We start from the raw sequence: 15,075 nt of genomic DNA on the forward strand, positions 1-15,075 counted from the left end.
AGTTTTACATAATTTATTCTATTTTGTTTTGTTCCAAAGAAAAAGACCCAATTATCTGATTTCTTAATTGAGTGGAGTCATTCATGTCTCTCTAATAATTGGTTTCTATTTACTTGGCCTGTAGAACTGAACTGCTTCAGAGTTTTGGTGTACAGTTTTAATTTTATTTTTTCTCATATACTTATATATTCCGTTAGGTTTATACTTGTATAGTATTTGTTGTGAGCGTTTGCTAATTTAATTTATTCAGTGGAGTACCTGTGATTTTTTTTATTGCCTAGTTAAGTATTTAGTTATATTTTTTACCTTATAGAAGTAATTTCTCATTAATATATATTTAGACAATTTGTTAAGAGATCTGGTGTTGTGTACCCTAAAGTTTGTTACCAAATCATTTGCATAGATTTATTAAAAATTATCTGTATGTTTCTTTATACTTTGTGTTTTCTATACTTAATTTTTATACCTGATTAAAATAAAAATAAAGTATTACCAGATCTATATTTTTTTGGTACTAAGCTTCTTTTTTTTTTTTTTATTGAATTGAGTATGGCACTTAACAATGATGAATTCCAAATAATTAATTTTAAAAAGATTTAATACTAACACCCTATCTATTTATTAATCACTTCATCCTATGATTAAATGACAAGTGAAAAGTGCTTGAAAATGGATGGTTGTAGAGTTTGTATTATTGTGCTACTTTTGGCTAAGCTAACATAGCTTAGAATACAGAAGAACGTCCAGTCAGTCACTTAATCCTCCTGGTTTAAGCTTTTCAACTTTAGTTAAGTTGTAAAACAATAGTTTATTAAGTCTTAATGATGATTGACATTCAAATCAGATTTTTGTTTGTTTTTTAGAAAGTAATTCACATTTGTTGTATTAAAATTTTTGTTTGGTGATATTTTATCTTTTGGTATATTTTTTAAAATATTTAAAACTGGTTTTATACCAATATGTCCTAAATAAATCAAGGTTCATTTTATAATAATTTATTATTGTCATAATTTAAGACATAAAATTTGTCATATTTATGTAATATGTCTTTACGAACTTTATGTAAATGTTAATTAATTGTTAAATCATTAAGCCTTTTTAGGTTCTAATCTTATTCGATTACTGTTAAATTTTCCCCACCCTAACTTTTATATATAAATATTTTTTTAAATTATCCTAGAAAAACAGTGAAAAAGAGCCCTCGCTTACCATGGTGTTCTAGACATGTTTATGTTGTTGTGGCAATATAAATAATGTCTTAAAATTTTCTTTTGTGAATATTTCTATTTTGTGATCGAAATTCAGGAATATTTTTATAACATAATGAGCTTATTGGAAAATTTACTGATGTGTAAGATGTACGGAAGGGGACTATATTATTCAGCATTATTTTTGTAAATGTGAATGTATTCTAATGTAAATATATATAAATGTATAAACAGTTTCAACAACTGATCATAGATGAAATTAATGATTTTTGTATTTGGTACATTATTTTGTGCATTTTCATAAATTTGTTATTTTATATTGTTTGAGATTGTTGGTTTGCCTTATTATTTTTTTTTAATTTATAATTTAAATTTTTGTGATAACTTAAATATCTTACTTGAATAAAAATATTTGAAAATTGAACTTGATTTTTGTTTTGTGAAGCCTTTTAATTTTAACAGTATTTATTTAATGTGTTTCAATGACAATCAATTGGTTAAATATTAAATATAATTTTTAAATATTACTATTTTTGTGAGGGCTATGTTTGATTGTATTTTTCTTTCCTTCTCTCCCACAGTAATCCGAGATTAGAGACCCCCACAGTGATAGAGCAGATTATTGATATTGTTACATGCTCCTAAGAACATGTGGTTTTGTAAGAAACATATTGGTTAACATGTATTTTGTTAAAATTTGTGTACGTGAACACATAAATTGTTGGAAAATAAAGTACATTAAAAAAAAAATGAAAAATATTTTAAAACAATCTTAAATATATATAAAAACCAATGAATAATTAAAATTGGCAGTTGCTTGGCTAATAATAATGCAACTTTTTTGGCTAAAATTATAAGTTATTCTTTATACTTTTTTATAGAAAATGAAAATCAGACTCAGACCCAGAACTGACCATCTTTGGCCATTTATCTTATTAACTTATTACTGTCTGGTTCAAGCAGTTAAACGTTGACTTATTTAAACTTAGTATTGGTTAGTAATAATAAATAAATACAGAAATGATAATGTTCTATTTGTATTATTGAAGACATTGTCATCAGGTCAGAGGTACAAAAGTAAGTGACATTTTTGTGAAGATAGGATTTTTTGCTACCTACCTATGCCCGAACCAAGTTTATGCTTCAGCATAGACCAATCATGAAATTATTAATAATTATTGATAAATTCACGGTTATGTCAATTGTTGAATAATTACTGAATTACTTTGATCTCCAACTTCTATGTTGGATGTTATTTCTGCCTATAAGCTACGGTGACAGGTCTCATTACTTACTGTAAAAATTTAGTTTTGTAGAAAATATGGATTTGGTTATGTTTGATTTTAGTCTCATTTATAACACTGGTGCAGTTATTTTTTATACTATATGAATTATTATTTTTTTTGCAATCGGTTATTACAGGTAGCAATGCTTGCATACCATTATTTTTGCTTTTCAAATGTATTTTGAAACATGCTGAATTTGTTTAGATGAGAGTATATAATTATAAGTATGTTTCACTCTTATAAGGATTTTACTGAATAATTAATGACAACATTTTTAAAATTTGGTTCTCTTAAACTAGAAAAATGGATATACAATAATTTTAGTACATATAGAGCATAAGGATAACCATATGAGTTTCCATTATATTTTGTTATTATTCTGGTGATCTTAAGCATCTGTATGTTTCTTCATCAATACTTAGGAATATTATTGTATTATTTTAATCCACAATGACCTAGTAAACACACCTTTATAATATCAATAGTCTAATACCATCTTTTCTGTGTGAAAGAGGTCTTATTCTGATGAAATTCTGATGTCATCATATTTTTTAAGTCTGTAACAAATCTGAAACTACTGGTAATAATTAAAAATACCTGGGTAGAGTAAGTTTTAATGATCTAACTAAGTAATTTTTATTTTATTTTTTCTCAACGTCATATAGTTTATTATTATCTAATTATGATTCATATTTTTTCCCATTACTATTGTTATATTTTCCCAAGTATTCTTTATATTTTACAAGCTAGCAAATATCCCTGCTTTGCTTGAATAGTGGTGCATTTGAAAAAAAAAAAAGATTTTTTGTATTTTGTGTTTGAGGTGTTGCATAGATTGTACTGATGACAGGAGCTAATTTGTAACAAAATTAATAGCTTTAGAAAAGTCTATAGGACAACCTCAGTAAAGAAAGTAACCCTGCTCTATGGTACTAACTTTGGAATACGTCCAACTCTAAAGAAAATCAAAACTTTTTAGTCAGATGTGCCACTGTTTAAGGAAAGGGGTGATATTGCACTGTTGGGGTCGATGTTACTAGCCTATCACAAAGCAAAGCTTAATGGGTTTTTATTTGCCAGGTAGGATACAAGTATAATAATGAATTTTTTAGATAGCATTCTGTAATAAACACATAAAATAAAAGTCATAATTTTTAAATAGATATAAATAATTTTTATATTTTTTCACTTCCGAAATTGCAAAACATATAGCCAATATAGACAGAAATGGTCAGTGAGTGAAGAAATATGGTATGTAGAACATGATTGATTTTGAGAATGATAAAAGTCCATTTGCTCAACATTATTTCTTCTTAAATAAGAGGTATTATATTTAAAAAAAGTAAAATGTTTAAATTTATAGCCGAATTAATTCTTAGATATTTTAATTTGTCTTCATATGATGATTAATTGAATAATTACTGGTGATTTTTTATTGTTGACAACTCTTCACTTTAATTATTAATATTATTTATTAAAAAATAGAATATTTACCTTTTGTCAAGGAAAAGAATGGTTATTTGTCATACCTGGTTTCAGCAAACTCTTTGCACAGATTATTTATAGCTGTGATATCCAACATGAAAAAACTTTGGTGCTACCATTTTTATGGTTAAACTCATCATCTTATAGAAAAATGAATAAGTTTTTCTCAATCTGATTTGAATTTTTTATTGAATCCAAAGACAACGGCTAAGAGTATGGGAACTAAATTGACAATAGCTACAAATATATGATAATAAAATGAACTTTGAAACAATTTAAAATAATGGTCATTATTGTCTGATATGGTCATTGGTTAAGCAATCTCATAATCTAATATAAAAATAATTAGTATAATTACATTGTTGATCGGATTATATTTTTTGGTTATAATACCCCACCTAGTTCTTTATTAAGAAGTTCTATTCAACATAATATGGTTATTAAAGCTCTGTATGAATTTTATGATTTAAAATGGTTATTAGAATAATTGAAAACAAAATTATAAAAAAATACTTTTATTTGTATTAACATAATATTTATAAACTTAACAATAACAACAATAATAACATCACAAACTTTAGATTAACTATTTTACATATGTATATATTTTATTTACATAGTCAAACGAAAAATGTTTGACTTCTAAAGCTATAAAAGGCACAGTTCAGTTTGTACTTAAAATGTAGTCGTTTTTTTTTGTAAGTTTTTTTTGGGGGGTAATGTATCGTTTTGGTAATTGTATGTTTCAGTCTTATTTTGGAATGGCGGCACCCTGTGCGTTTGCCACCCCTATATCAAGATTTGAGGTTCTTGCTTCCGTATCTTTCCTGTCCCATCCATGTTCTTCATGTGGATGATGTTCGTCTTGAATTATAATCCATTCTGATATCCAAACTGGCTTCCATACTTTTTTCCACGCTGGAACCCAAATCTTTTTCCATGCAGGAACCCAAATCTGTTTCCAATCTTCTTTCCATTCTAATTTTTTGTCAGGAATCCATATTTGCTTCTTTTCTGTCCTCCATATTTGTTTCCATTCTTCTTTCCATTCTAATTTCTTGTCAGGTACCCAAATCATTTTCTTAGCTGGTTTCCATATTTGTACCCAGTCGGCTTTCCATTCTAATTTTTTGGATTCTACCCAGATTTGCTTCTTCTCTGTTCTCCATACTTGAACCCATTCTTCTTTCCATGCAAGCTTTTTAGATGGAACCCAAATTTGCTTCTTTTCTGTCCTCCAGATCTTTTTCCAGTATGGTTTCCAGACAACTTTCTTTTTCCAAAGGTCATGTGCTGTATATTCCCAACCGTGTTCATCTTTTCCTAAGTGTTTACCTCCTGGGATTCCAACTTTTATAAGCTCTGGTTTCCATAGCTTCTTCCAATCAGGCACTTGTATTTCTTTCCAAGCTGGGACTTCAATGTGCTTCCAAACTGGCTTGTATGTTTTCTTCCAATCAGGTACTTGTATTTCTTTCCATGCCGGCACTTTTATTGGCACCCAAATTGGTTTCCAAACTTTTTTCCATGCTGGGACTTGAATTTCCTTCCAGGCAGGCTTTTTTGTGGGAACCCAAATTGGTTTCCAAATCTTTTTCCAGTCTGGAACTTGAATTTCCTTCCAACCAGGTTTTTGTGTTGGGACCCATATAGGTTTCCAAATCTTCTTCCATGCTGGTTTCGATATTTGCTTATAAGCTGGTTTCCAGATTTTCACCCAGTCAGGCTTCCAAATTAGTTTCTTCTTCCAATATCCTTTGTGGTGATCATGATGGTGGTGGTGATCATCGTGATGCTCATCATGGCCTATTCTTTTCTGGATCTCTTGAGTGCTGTAGACAGAAAATAATCATGGTTAGATGTTGCAATGGTGATTTTAAAATTTGTTTTTAAGTGAGATTTGTATATCTATTGTTCTTCCTAACGTGAATTTAAACCTAGTTTTGTGTAGTAAGCTTGTATGAAAAGCTAATTGTTTGCTAACTTATTAATACTTTTTTAAAAAAACTTTTATTTGAAATTCACGGTGGTTAGGTCTTAGATTAGTTGGTATCGATGATTTTAAAAATTTTTATTAATAGATTTACGAAACTTAAATAAATACACTATATATACACACACATTAATCTACACTAATAATATTAAATAAGTATAAGTAAGTGCAGAAAAATAAAATAAAAAAATCAGACGAAATTCATTAACTTATTTGGTATGAATATACATTTATATTATTCTGAAAAACAAAAGCAATAGAAATAAAACAAACACATCATTTATCGGTTTCAAATACTTGCAGTAAATTTAAATGGAATTTTTGAAATGCACTATTTGTGCAAGTTATACCAATCTTTAGAGGTCAGTCATTGTCTCGATTCACATTGATGTAAAATCTTTCTTCTTGTAGTAGTATAGTCGTTTTTGTGAGATCAGTCTTTTTGGCAAAAGTCCTTTTCTTCAGACATAGTTTCTCTCAATAACTTTGTTGCTCCTTTTAGATAGTCTACATCATTAGGGTAGTAACCTTGCAGTAGATGATCTATCGTCGGACGCAGGAGGTTATCTGTTGTTTGTTAAGTTTCCAGAACAAGCTATACTCATAGCCTAAACAGAGGAGAAAATATGCCATGGAAAGTGTCGGGCAATATCAGGGAACATACGATGACCCCAGTGCCACTCTTACTTTCACTAGTGACCAGCTCCACCTTCTAAATTACCTTAAGCGCTCTAAGCACCTTATCACCTTCGGCAAAAACAAATATGCATACAAAGAGAAAAACAGGTTTTATATTATAAGAAACTAGAATTGCACCTTTCCAGTCGGCTAGTACCTTGTCCGATCAAATAGTAATTTACTTTTGTACTTATTCGTTTGAGTTATTTTCAGTGCTTCACAAGCAGTCAGTCAGTTTTTCACAGTAGTAGTATACGCAATCTGAAAAACTAAAGAAGTAGTAAATGAATGAATAAATAAATAAAGTATTTTAATAATACTATAACTATTAACAGCATTTTTTTTTTTAACAGTTTCATGAATGGGATATTGATTTCTTTATCGAAACCAGAAACATGGTAAGGTAGATGCATTAGTAAATATTCAAACCTGAAAAAGTCATTAGCAGTTATTATAAATATTTATTGTAATTTTTTTTCTGAGACAACCAGTAATCAAACTAAATAATTTTATCATATATGCATAGAAACTTCAACTTCTTTGAAATACCCAATCAGTCAACATTAAACATTCGACAAATTATGTGTAGAAGAAAATGTGGATTTTGATAGTTAGTCTTTTTTGTTTATTTATATTATTAAAAGTATTGTCGATTTTTTTTTTAAAGAGGCATTGATGAACCTTGATTAAAATTTCTTGTGTCGTTATTTAGAAATATAACTGATCTAATACAGACCCAAGAGGCTGCGGGGCTTGGAGATCAGTTGAGAGCTGCGGGAGCTGCTGTCCCAGATCAATCGCCTTGCTGTCCACTAAGGCGGCCAGCAGCCCTATCGTCAACCACACCTGTGCATGAAACAATAAAAAAGGATAATTTTAATTTCTCTATTCATTTATTACATTATTTAAAATAAATAAATAAACCTTTTAAATTTTAATTCCTAGTACTTCATGTAAATAATTGTGGGACGATAACGGATAAAGTATGAAAAAATAGACAAACAGTGAAGAAGATATAATAAATTACGTATTTGCTGACTTTTTTTGTTGTTGACATAAAAATGAGTTAGAAAAAAAAAATTATAATAAGTTTACCACTGATCCGGGTAGTTTATAAAATGTATTCTTTATTCAGATATCGATTTTATTAATTGATAACGATGAACATATTTATTTACTTCATGTAATACTTAATATTGTAGTTTATTATTATTAATTGGATATAATAATATATTAATTATTTAGAAATAATTTACTTTAAAACAATTTGTGGCAAATTCACAACACTGCAAGTCCTAAGATTTATTTTTGTTACAGTTGGCAGTATGGTTCGGTCTAGTTGTTGGGGAGTATGTTCTCTAATTTAGTAGTGTTAATTACAAAAAAGATTCTTACCTGAACAAAAGAAACACGATGGAAACGACAATTGTAAGTTTTAACTTATTTGTAAAATATGTTTTTAAATCACAATTGATTTTGGAAAGGACTGGATAAGTTATAAATGTTTTTTTTTGCAGTTATAAATATCTAATTAATTGTAAAACATACATATTTCTTTGTCCCACGTATATATAAAACCATTGGACTATTTCGAATTTCTTGATTATTTCTATCGATGTCAGGACGCTGTGTATAGTGACAACAGTTATTTCAATTTGATTTAAGGTGTCATAATGATTGGCGGTTATTGAATTATATGTTCTATTTCTTTCTGTGTGGGTAATCTGTTTTGGTCAGGATAAATATTCTAATTTTAAATTTTTTTTATAAAGTTTTTAAATATTTATATTTGCATTATAGAAGACAAATATACAATGAACTGTTGATAGCAGATATTTATTTGTTTACCAATTTGGTAATTATTCGCGTGTTTTCCGAAAAATGTTTATGTAAACAACACGGGATATGATGGTAATTTTACTTATCAGTTTATTTTTACGATGGTACCTTAGGTTAGTATTATTTAAGTTTCGATAGTAGTTACGATTATTTACGTGTTTATATTTCTGTGTTTCACATTTATGTAATAAAACGACCATATACAGAAATCCAAACATCTGTACTGCAACAATTTATGAATGGATCAGGAGTTCAATACTTTATAAGAAAATACTGGTTCTTGAACAACGATTGAGCAAGGAGGTAATTTGTTCAAGATCACGCTGAACCGACTTAAGGACCCGGGTTCGAAATACGATTGTGGCAGATAATTATTTTCTGTTACAATGTAGCTGTGAATGAATCATGGGCTCGGAGAGCCCTCCGGGATCCACCCAGCCTCATAAAGTAGGTACCCTTAATTGGGGAAAAATCTGGCGGGAAAAGTCTGATCTTGAACAAATCACTTCTTTGGACAGCTGTTGTTTAAGAACCAGTACTTCCTTACAAAGTGCTGAACTCCTGACCTATTAATGAGTTGTAGCGATACACTTTTTTAAATTTCTGTATATGGCCGTTGTAATATATAAATGTAAAAAAAAAGATATTTATTCACTAGAAATTCGTTTTGATTTGAAAGAAATTAAGATAATTGTTCTTAGATTTCGTCTAGGTAAAATTTTATATGTAAGGACCTCTATAAAAATATAAAATCATTCACGAAAAAAATATACATTTACTTAATAAGGTAAATACATTTCAGAAATTATATGGCTTTGTTTGGCACGCACAGTTACGTAATTTAAGGAGATCATGGGATTTTTCAACCTGCATATCGAAATTTGAAACACCTTAAGGTCAGTAGTCGTTAGAAAGCAGGTAACAAGTAAGGTGCATCATAACATTGGTGAAAGTTTTGATGTGACCAGTTACCTCTATTTTAAATTCTGACAAAGAGAATAGAATTTAAATATATCAATAGCTGTTAAAATATTTTTATATCCGTGGAATATAGCTAATATACAAAATATTAAGTGGAGCGATGAAAAACTGTCAACAAAATTATAAAATTCGAAAAGGAGTAAAGGATATCAACCTTACTAGTTATGGGGAGTTTTAAATTAGTTTTTATTGCATTCTTAATGTACTTTACATTTTGTTATTTGGAGCCCACCGATTGACGTTTCTTTTATTATTTCTGCACCCATTTATTATTCAAGGGTTTTAAAGTGTCAACAAAAGTATTTATATATTTTATAGTGACTTATCAAGCTCATTTTCAAATCTAGTATTTGTGTATTTTGTGAAAATCCTACTCTAATGTTGATACGATACTTTTGAAACTTGTTTTCGGTGCACAGTAATTTTCTTTAGTATGAAACAATACATTGAAGTATTTTTTAAAAAGACATCGAAGGCTTGGCACAATTTACTTTGAAAATATGAATGGGCATAACTAAAGGGTGAGTAGGTAGGGGACAGGTATCTTGCTCACGTTTTACATCGTGTAGCGAAAAAAAAAATGTAAAATTACGAGGTCTAAATTTTATATTTTATTCAGCGCGAAGCTTATGATACACCATATTAAACGAATTTTTTTTCAATAAAAAACAAGTTTACGTGCCTCTGTATCCCCCGTATAGAAAATCCTCGCTAGATCTATGCCACCGGGCTGGATATACCTCATTCTTGGTCTTGAAGATATCTTTATCCACATTTTACATTAGGTCTATTTCTGTGGAAGTTAACTTGAAATTGAGTAGAAGTATATGTTAATACGTTACTTGCACTGGCTTTGATCTTGCTAGTTTTAACCCAGAAGCAAATTGGGAATATCTCCTGCAACGCGAGGAGCAGTGGGAATAGATAAATCTAAACGAGGTGTTAATGTTTCATTGTTCGAAGCGATGTGCAGTGCAAATGCCAATGCCAAAAATAAAAATGCATTTCTTTGGTGACCGCACCTCCCGACCATCTTTGCATCTGAGCAATCAAAAATGCATTTACTTCCTTACACCTTGATCTCAGTTGTATATACACCGCTTCTCTACATATTTCTTGGATGGTGATATTTAGACTGATAGACTTCTTAGTAATTTACGTAGTTGTTTAAAGATCTGTTGTTTTTTGAAAACATTAATTGGTCATTTATCATCCGATTTGTTTTGAAATTCTGTGGAAATGTCAAAGAGGTATAAACGGAATAACGCTACCAATGCAGTAGCTACATTACATTATTTGAAAATTCCTCTACGAATTCACTCGTTGATTTCATAAACGATTTTCCTAAATATGATAAAAACTTACTTGTTTTAAGAATTATTTAAGTGTTACTGATCTCATGAAAACTAATTAGGAAATGTCTCAAAAAGATTTGGGGAATCTTGTAGAAAGTGAACGGGAGTTGTGTAACATATTTTTCGTATTTGATTGTATATTTTATTTAAAAAATAGAAAAATGCTCATCGTCTTTTAATTACTAATAACACAAAGTTACATATTAAGTTAGGTACTGAGTTTCGACGATTTAGGATCTAGTATGGTAAGTACTAATATCCAATCGCTTGATCAATAATTTTTTGAAATTAATAATATAACCCATGATTAATGTCAGGTACCCATTTTGTTGCGGTCAAATATGACCAGGAAGTATGTATAAACCATGATTCTCCTCCTTTAATTTAATGGAAAAGTCATGTATCCATGTCAAATTCATTCAAAATAGAAAGCGTTCTTCCCAGTAGGCTATTTCGTTCCCACATATATAATATATTCACTAAATGAATACATTATACATATATGGAAGTAATCTAAGTGCTTAAATGTAAACGATCTTCCTTAAGAAACATTTACGCTATTGACGTGATAATAAGCTTTTGAAAATTGCTTCTTCTTTTTGCTTCTGCGTTTCTTGAAAAAATTATTCGATTTAAATATGAATTTTTATCAATTCCTTTAGTTTTTAAAATGAGTTTCATGATGAAAAAATTCTTCACTTCTAAGTCAAACTTTACTATATATTTGTCAGATGTTTTTACAAACTTTACATGTCTGACAAATTTTCTTTAGTATATTTAATAAGAAATGTCTGACACACTAAATGTACGAATGTACACACGAACCTCCTACTAAACAGGTTTCATATCAGATAATCACCAATCGTTACACCTCGGGTTAAAACATCATAACTCTTGAGTTACCGATGTTTGAATGTAGGGTTTCGACCTTCGATGCCTTGTACCTATCGGGGCACCCAATGCACAACATTTAAAATTTTATATATTTTTTTGCTTGTAGTGCCAAATCGGCTATAACTATTTTTAATTAAAGTTGCCAGGATTTTTTTTTATAAGATGCTTTACCCTTATTCTCCAATCAATCACCAAAAAAAGGAGGGGAAATGTCATGAATAACAGAAAATTTGCCCAACAAACTCAAAAAGTTCAGATTTTATGGCAAATCCTGATTGAATGGTTAATTACCCTTCAAAACAAAAGAAACAAAAAATCAGCAATCTGGCTGTGAAGGATAATTAATTTGGCTTTGAATGAGATTCAATTGGGTACAAAGCTAAACTTTAAGAAAAAGACAAAAAAGTAAAAAAATCATCATGATCGGTTTACTATTAGCAAAAATACTGCAAATCTTTTTGTATTGTATTTCTCCCAATAAGGTAAGAAAGTACTGTGGGTAAACTCATCAGACATTTGAAAATAAAACAAGAAATCTCATACAAACTTGGAAGTTTTAGAACACTAGAAGTGGTCAACTATCGACTGAACATTTAATAAAGGAAATTAAATTTATTCTAATGTATCTTGTAGGATATTCATATTGTGATTAGACTTAGTAAAAAGCTCCAATCGATTATATCTTTGAACGTTTATCATTGCTTGTAATTCTGATTGGGTTTGAAAATATTTGCTTAAATGCTATCTAGTACTAATTGATAGAGATACGTTTTACCTTAGTGAGTGACGAGGTGTCTTGCGGTGGAGCACACATTGATGAATATACTACGATACACTGGAACTGTAATGTATTGTAGGCTTTGGCGTTCAATACCGGCTTATTGTAAAGATAATTTCATTAATAAGAGCCCAAAACTCACTATACCCATTTCAGCAAATTTTATACTAAACATGAAAACCCCTTATTTCGATGATTCTAAGTAATTCAATAAATGCATTTCCCCCCTTTATAATGTAATGTAGTAACACAACATTGAATTTTCGAAAAAAATGCAAATTTAAAAACTGTTTCATTAAATGCAGGGATTCTTCGTGATAACTATAAAATTTGCTGAAGTGAAAAATGTGGAGTCTGCAGTTATATTCTTCAAATATATTCAAAAGTTTTTACTTATCAGGAATAGATAATGTTGCAATTGTCAAGAGACCTGCGGTCCCACCCTGAAACGACCTGCCAGTCCGACAGTCAGATACACAAGCTACCTAATGTATCTGACGATCCTACTAGCAGACGGAATCACTTCCGTCGCCAAAATTCATTGAAGTCAAAGTTGAAATACAACAGGACGTGACGCCGGATGCACAGCCTCCAGTATAGGTAGTATATTTATCAATCGCGCACGAATCACCTCTGCCACCACTATATGTACTATATAATATATAACAAATAATATAACACTGAACACTGACCACTCGGTGAGGACGCCGCTCCATGGTTTCGACTCTGCTTGGGCCACCCTCTGCCGCGGCTATATACCCTTTCCGCTCCCCTCCTACCCCTCAGCTTTCACCCCACCCCACCAGTGTCCGTCCGTCTCAATATATCACTTATCTATCTCTATGTTATTACACTGGGGGAATTAATATTTTGCATAAACGCTTTTTATCTAAGTATGGAATTTAATTATTTATTTATTAGGAAATTATTTTCTCGAAATAGATTCCAAACGTTTTGTTGGCAATATATACTACAACCAAAGGAATCTTAAGAATATTGTTGTAAAAATAAAATTAAAGGCACTCATTCTTTGAATGATAGTGTAATAGCCATAATTTCCGTTAAACTATAGTTTTAACAATTTATGATAGTCTCTAAGCCACAACTCGTCAATCTTGCCTGGGACAATTAATTTATTTATAAAATATTATATTTTAAAATATAAGTTTGTCTGGTTCTTATAAATATAAAGGAAAAACCAGCCAATTATTTTTCCGTGTCGCTAGAATTGATTACTTCAAGACATGGATGGGTCAGACGTGCACTTTCCCATGTTGGATCATCAATTCCAATGAAAATTTTCTTGATAGTACTTTTCTAGTTACTGTAACTGTTGGAAAACTGAGTTTACACTCCTACAATCAATATCAATATCTTTTAGAATTTATTCCTTTGTATCGAAATTGAAGTTTCAAATTAACAAAAACTTCACAAACGTTTTGTTTGATTTCTCCCGTTCTAGTTTTTTACATAAGTCTGGTTTGTGCACTTTCATATAGGTTGAATAGCCCTTAAACACACGTAAGTTTCGTGTAGATTAGTAGGTCCAAATTGAAGTTAGTGCATTTTTTATAATTCTTAAAAACAAATATCGAAGACCCCCAAAACATATTTTTTTGGGATGCGAAAAACTAGTATTTATTTATTTTTCCACAAAAAAGTATTTAATCCCAGTTTAAGTTCAGTCGATCTAAATTATTGAAAAAGTTTTGACTGACTAACGTTGCGTTATTTAAAGCCTTTACATTTTCATTGAAATCAGTGGTCGCACGTGCGTAGCCTCTCCTTGATAATAGAACTTCGCGATTTTGGTACTAGACTTTCAAGCCTATAGGTCTCGGCTATTTTTTAAATTAAATCTATTAATATATATATATATTTTAGCGTGTAATATTTTATCATAATTATATTTTTTTACTTTCAACAGAAAGTCATCGAAAACCTGTAGTCGAAACTAATAAATAAGTTTCGCTTATTTGTGTATTTCTGCTTTGAAAATCGTTTTTTATTATCTTATCCTCATTAATTCTACTTTATGTTTATCAATAATAAAATGCTGATAATTATTACATATTGGTTTATTATCTAGTATGAAGCCACTAAATGATAGAAAAATCGTCCATTATTAAATAATTGATTTAAATGTTTTGTGTTAAAATTACTTACATCATATGATTTTACTCATTTTATAATAATAGCATCAGGTTGCCTGTATGATCTAAAATACACAACTACTACTAACAATAAAACTATTTATTCTTATTTAAGTATAGTAGTTATGAAGTTCAAAGATATGCAGAACATTTAAAAAAAAAATAAATTTCTTTTATTATATTTTTTTTCTTATAAAATTATTCATAAAATAATTTTTCTTTTGAGGTTAATGACTTCCAATTTAATGAAATTTTTTATTAAAATTATCACCACATGGTACGACGTTTCGGGACCACTGTCCCATATTCAATTTGTGCATCTTCTCTCTTAGAAAAAAAAAAAAAGAATCTAAGTATATGTAAGAAAACCAAGAAGTTATACAATAATACTAGAGGTTTTAAAATAATATAAACCTTTGATATGG

The 15,075-nt window shown here is 29.6% G+C and overlaps 1 protein-coding gene and 1 long non-coding RNA gene across 3 annotated transcripts in view; one reads left to right on the plus strand and one right to left on the minus strand.

The window, feature by feature from the left end:
- The first annotated feature begins 3,010 nt into the window (after positions 1 to 3,010).
- The window catches only part of LOC136795810 (uncharacterized), a 32,538-nt gene continuing 20,473 nt past the window's right edge, over positions 3,011 to 15,075 (plus strand). Inside the window, exons 1-2 of the long non-coding RNA XR_010843487.1 lie at positions 3,011 to 3,100; positions 7,968 to 8,078. This is a non-coding gene — a long non-coding RNA (uncharacterized lncRNA). The remainder of the gene's footprint in view (positions 3,101 to 7,967; positions 8,079 to 15,075) is intronic.
- On the minus strand, positions 4,479 to 13,253 carry LOC106684524 (uncharacterized). 2 transcript variants are annotated; one of them, XM_014426654.2, is made up of 3 exons: positions 13,190 to 13,253; positions 7,387 to 7,496; positions 4,479 to 5,811 (listed from the first exon to the last, which is right to left on the minus strand). In XM_014426654.2, exons 1-3 carry the CDS (start codon positions 13,211 to 13,213, stop codon positions 4,731 to 4,733), a joined length of 1,215 nt encoding a protein of 404 aa, XP_014282140.1. In that variant the 5' UTR covers positions 13,214 to 13,253; the 3' UTR covers positions 4,479 to 4,730. The 2 variants fall into 2 exon arrangements, with proteins under 2 accessions (XP_014282140.1, XP_014282139.1); XM_014426653.2 differs by lacking the exon at positions 13,190 to 13,253 and adding an exon at positions 12,495 to 12,548.

Source organism: Halyomorpha halys, unplaced genomic scaffold (genome assembly GCF_000696795.3).
Source record: "Halyomorpha halys isolate HHAL.00 unplaced genomic scaffold, Hhal_1.1 Scaffold587.1, whole genome shotgun sequence".
Taxonomy (NCBI): domain Eukaryota; kingdom Metazoa; phylum Arthropoda; class Insecta; order Hemiptera; family Pentatomidae; genus Halyomorpha; species Halyomorpha halys.

What these genes read in the sequence shown, in the direction of transcription:
- LOC106684524 (XM_014426653.2), bottom strand. Translation starts at nt 12,533, where the DNA reads ATGTGTGCTCCACCGCAAGACACCTCGTCACTCACTAAG. An exon ending in ACACCTCGTCACTCACTAAG is followed by an intron (nt 7,497 to 12,494) that starts GTAAAACGTATC and finishes TTTCATGCACAG; the next exon opens with GTGTGGTTGACGATAGGGCT. An exon ending in CAAGCCCCGCAGCCTCTTGG is followed by an intron (nt 5,812 to 7,386) that starts GTCTGTATTAGA and finishes TTCTGTCTACAG; the next exon opens with CACTCAAGAGATCCAGAAAA.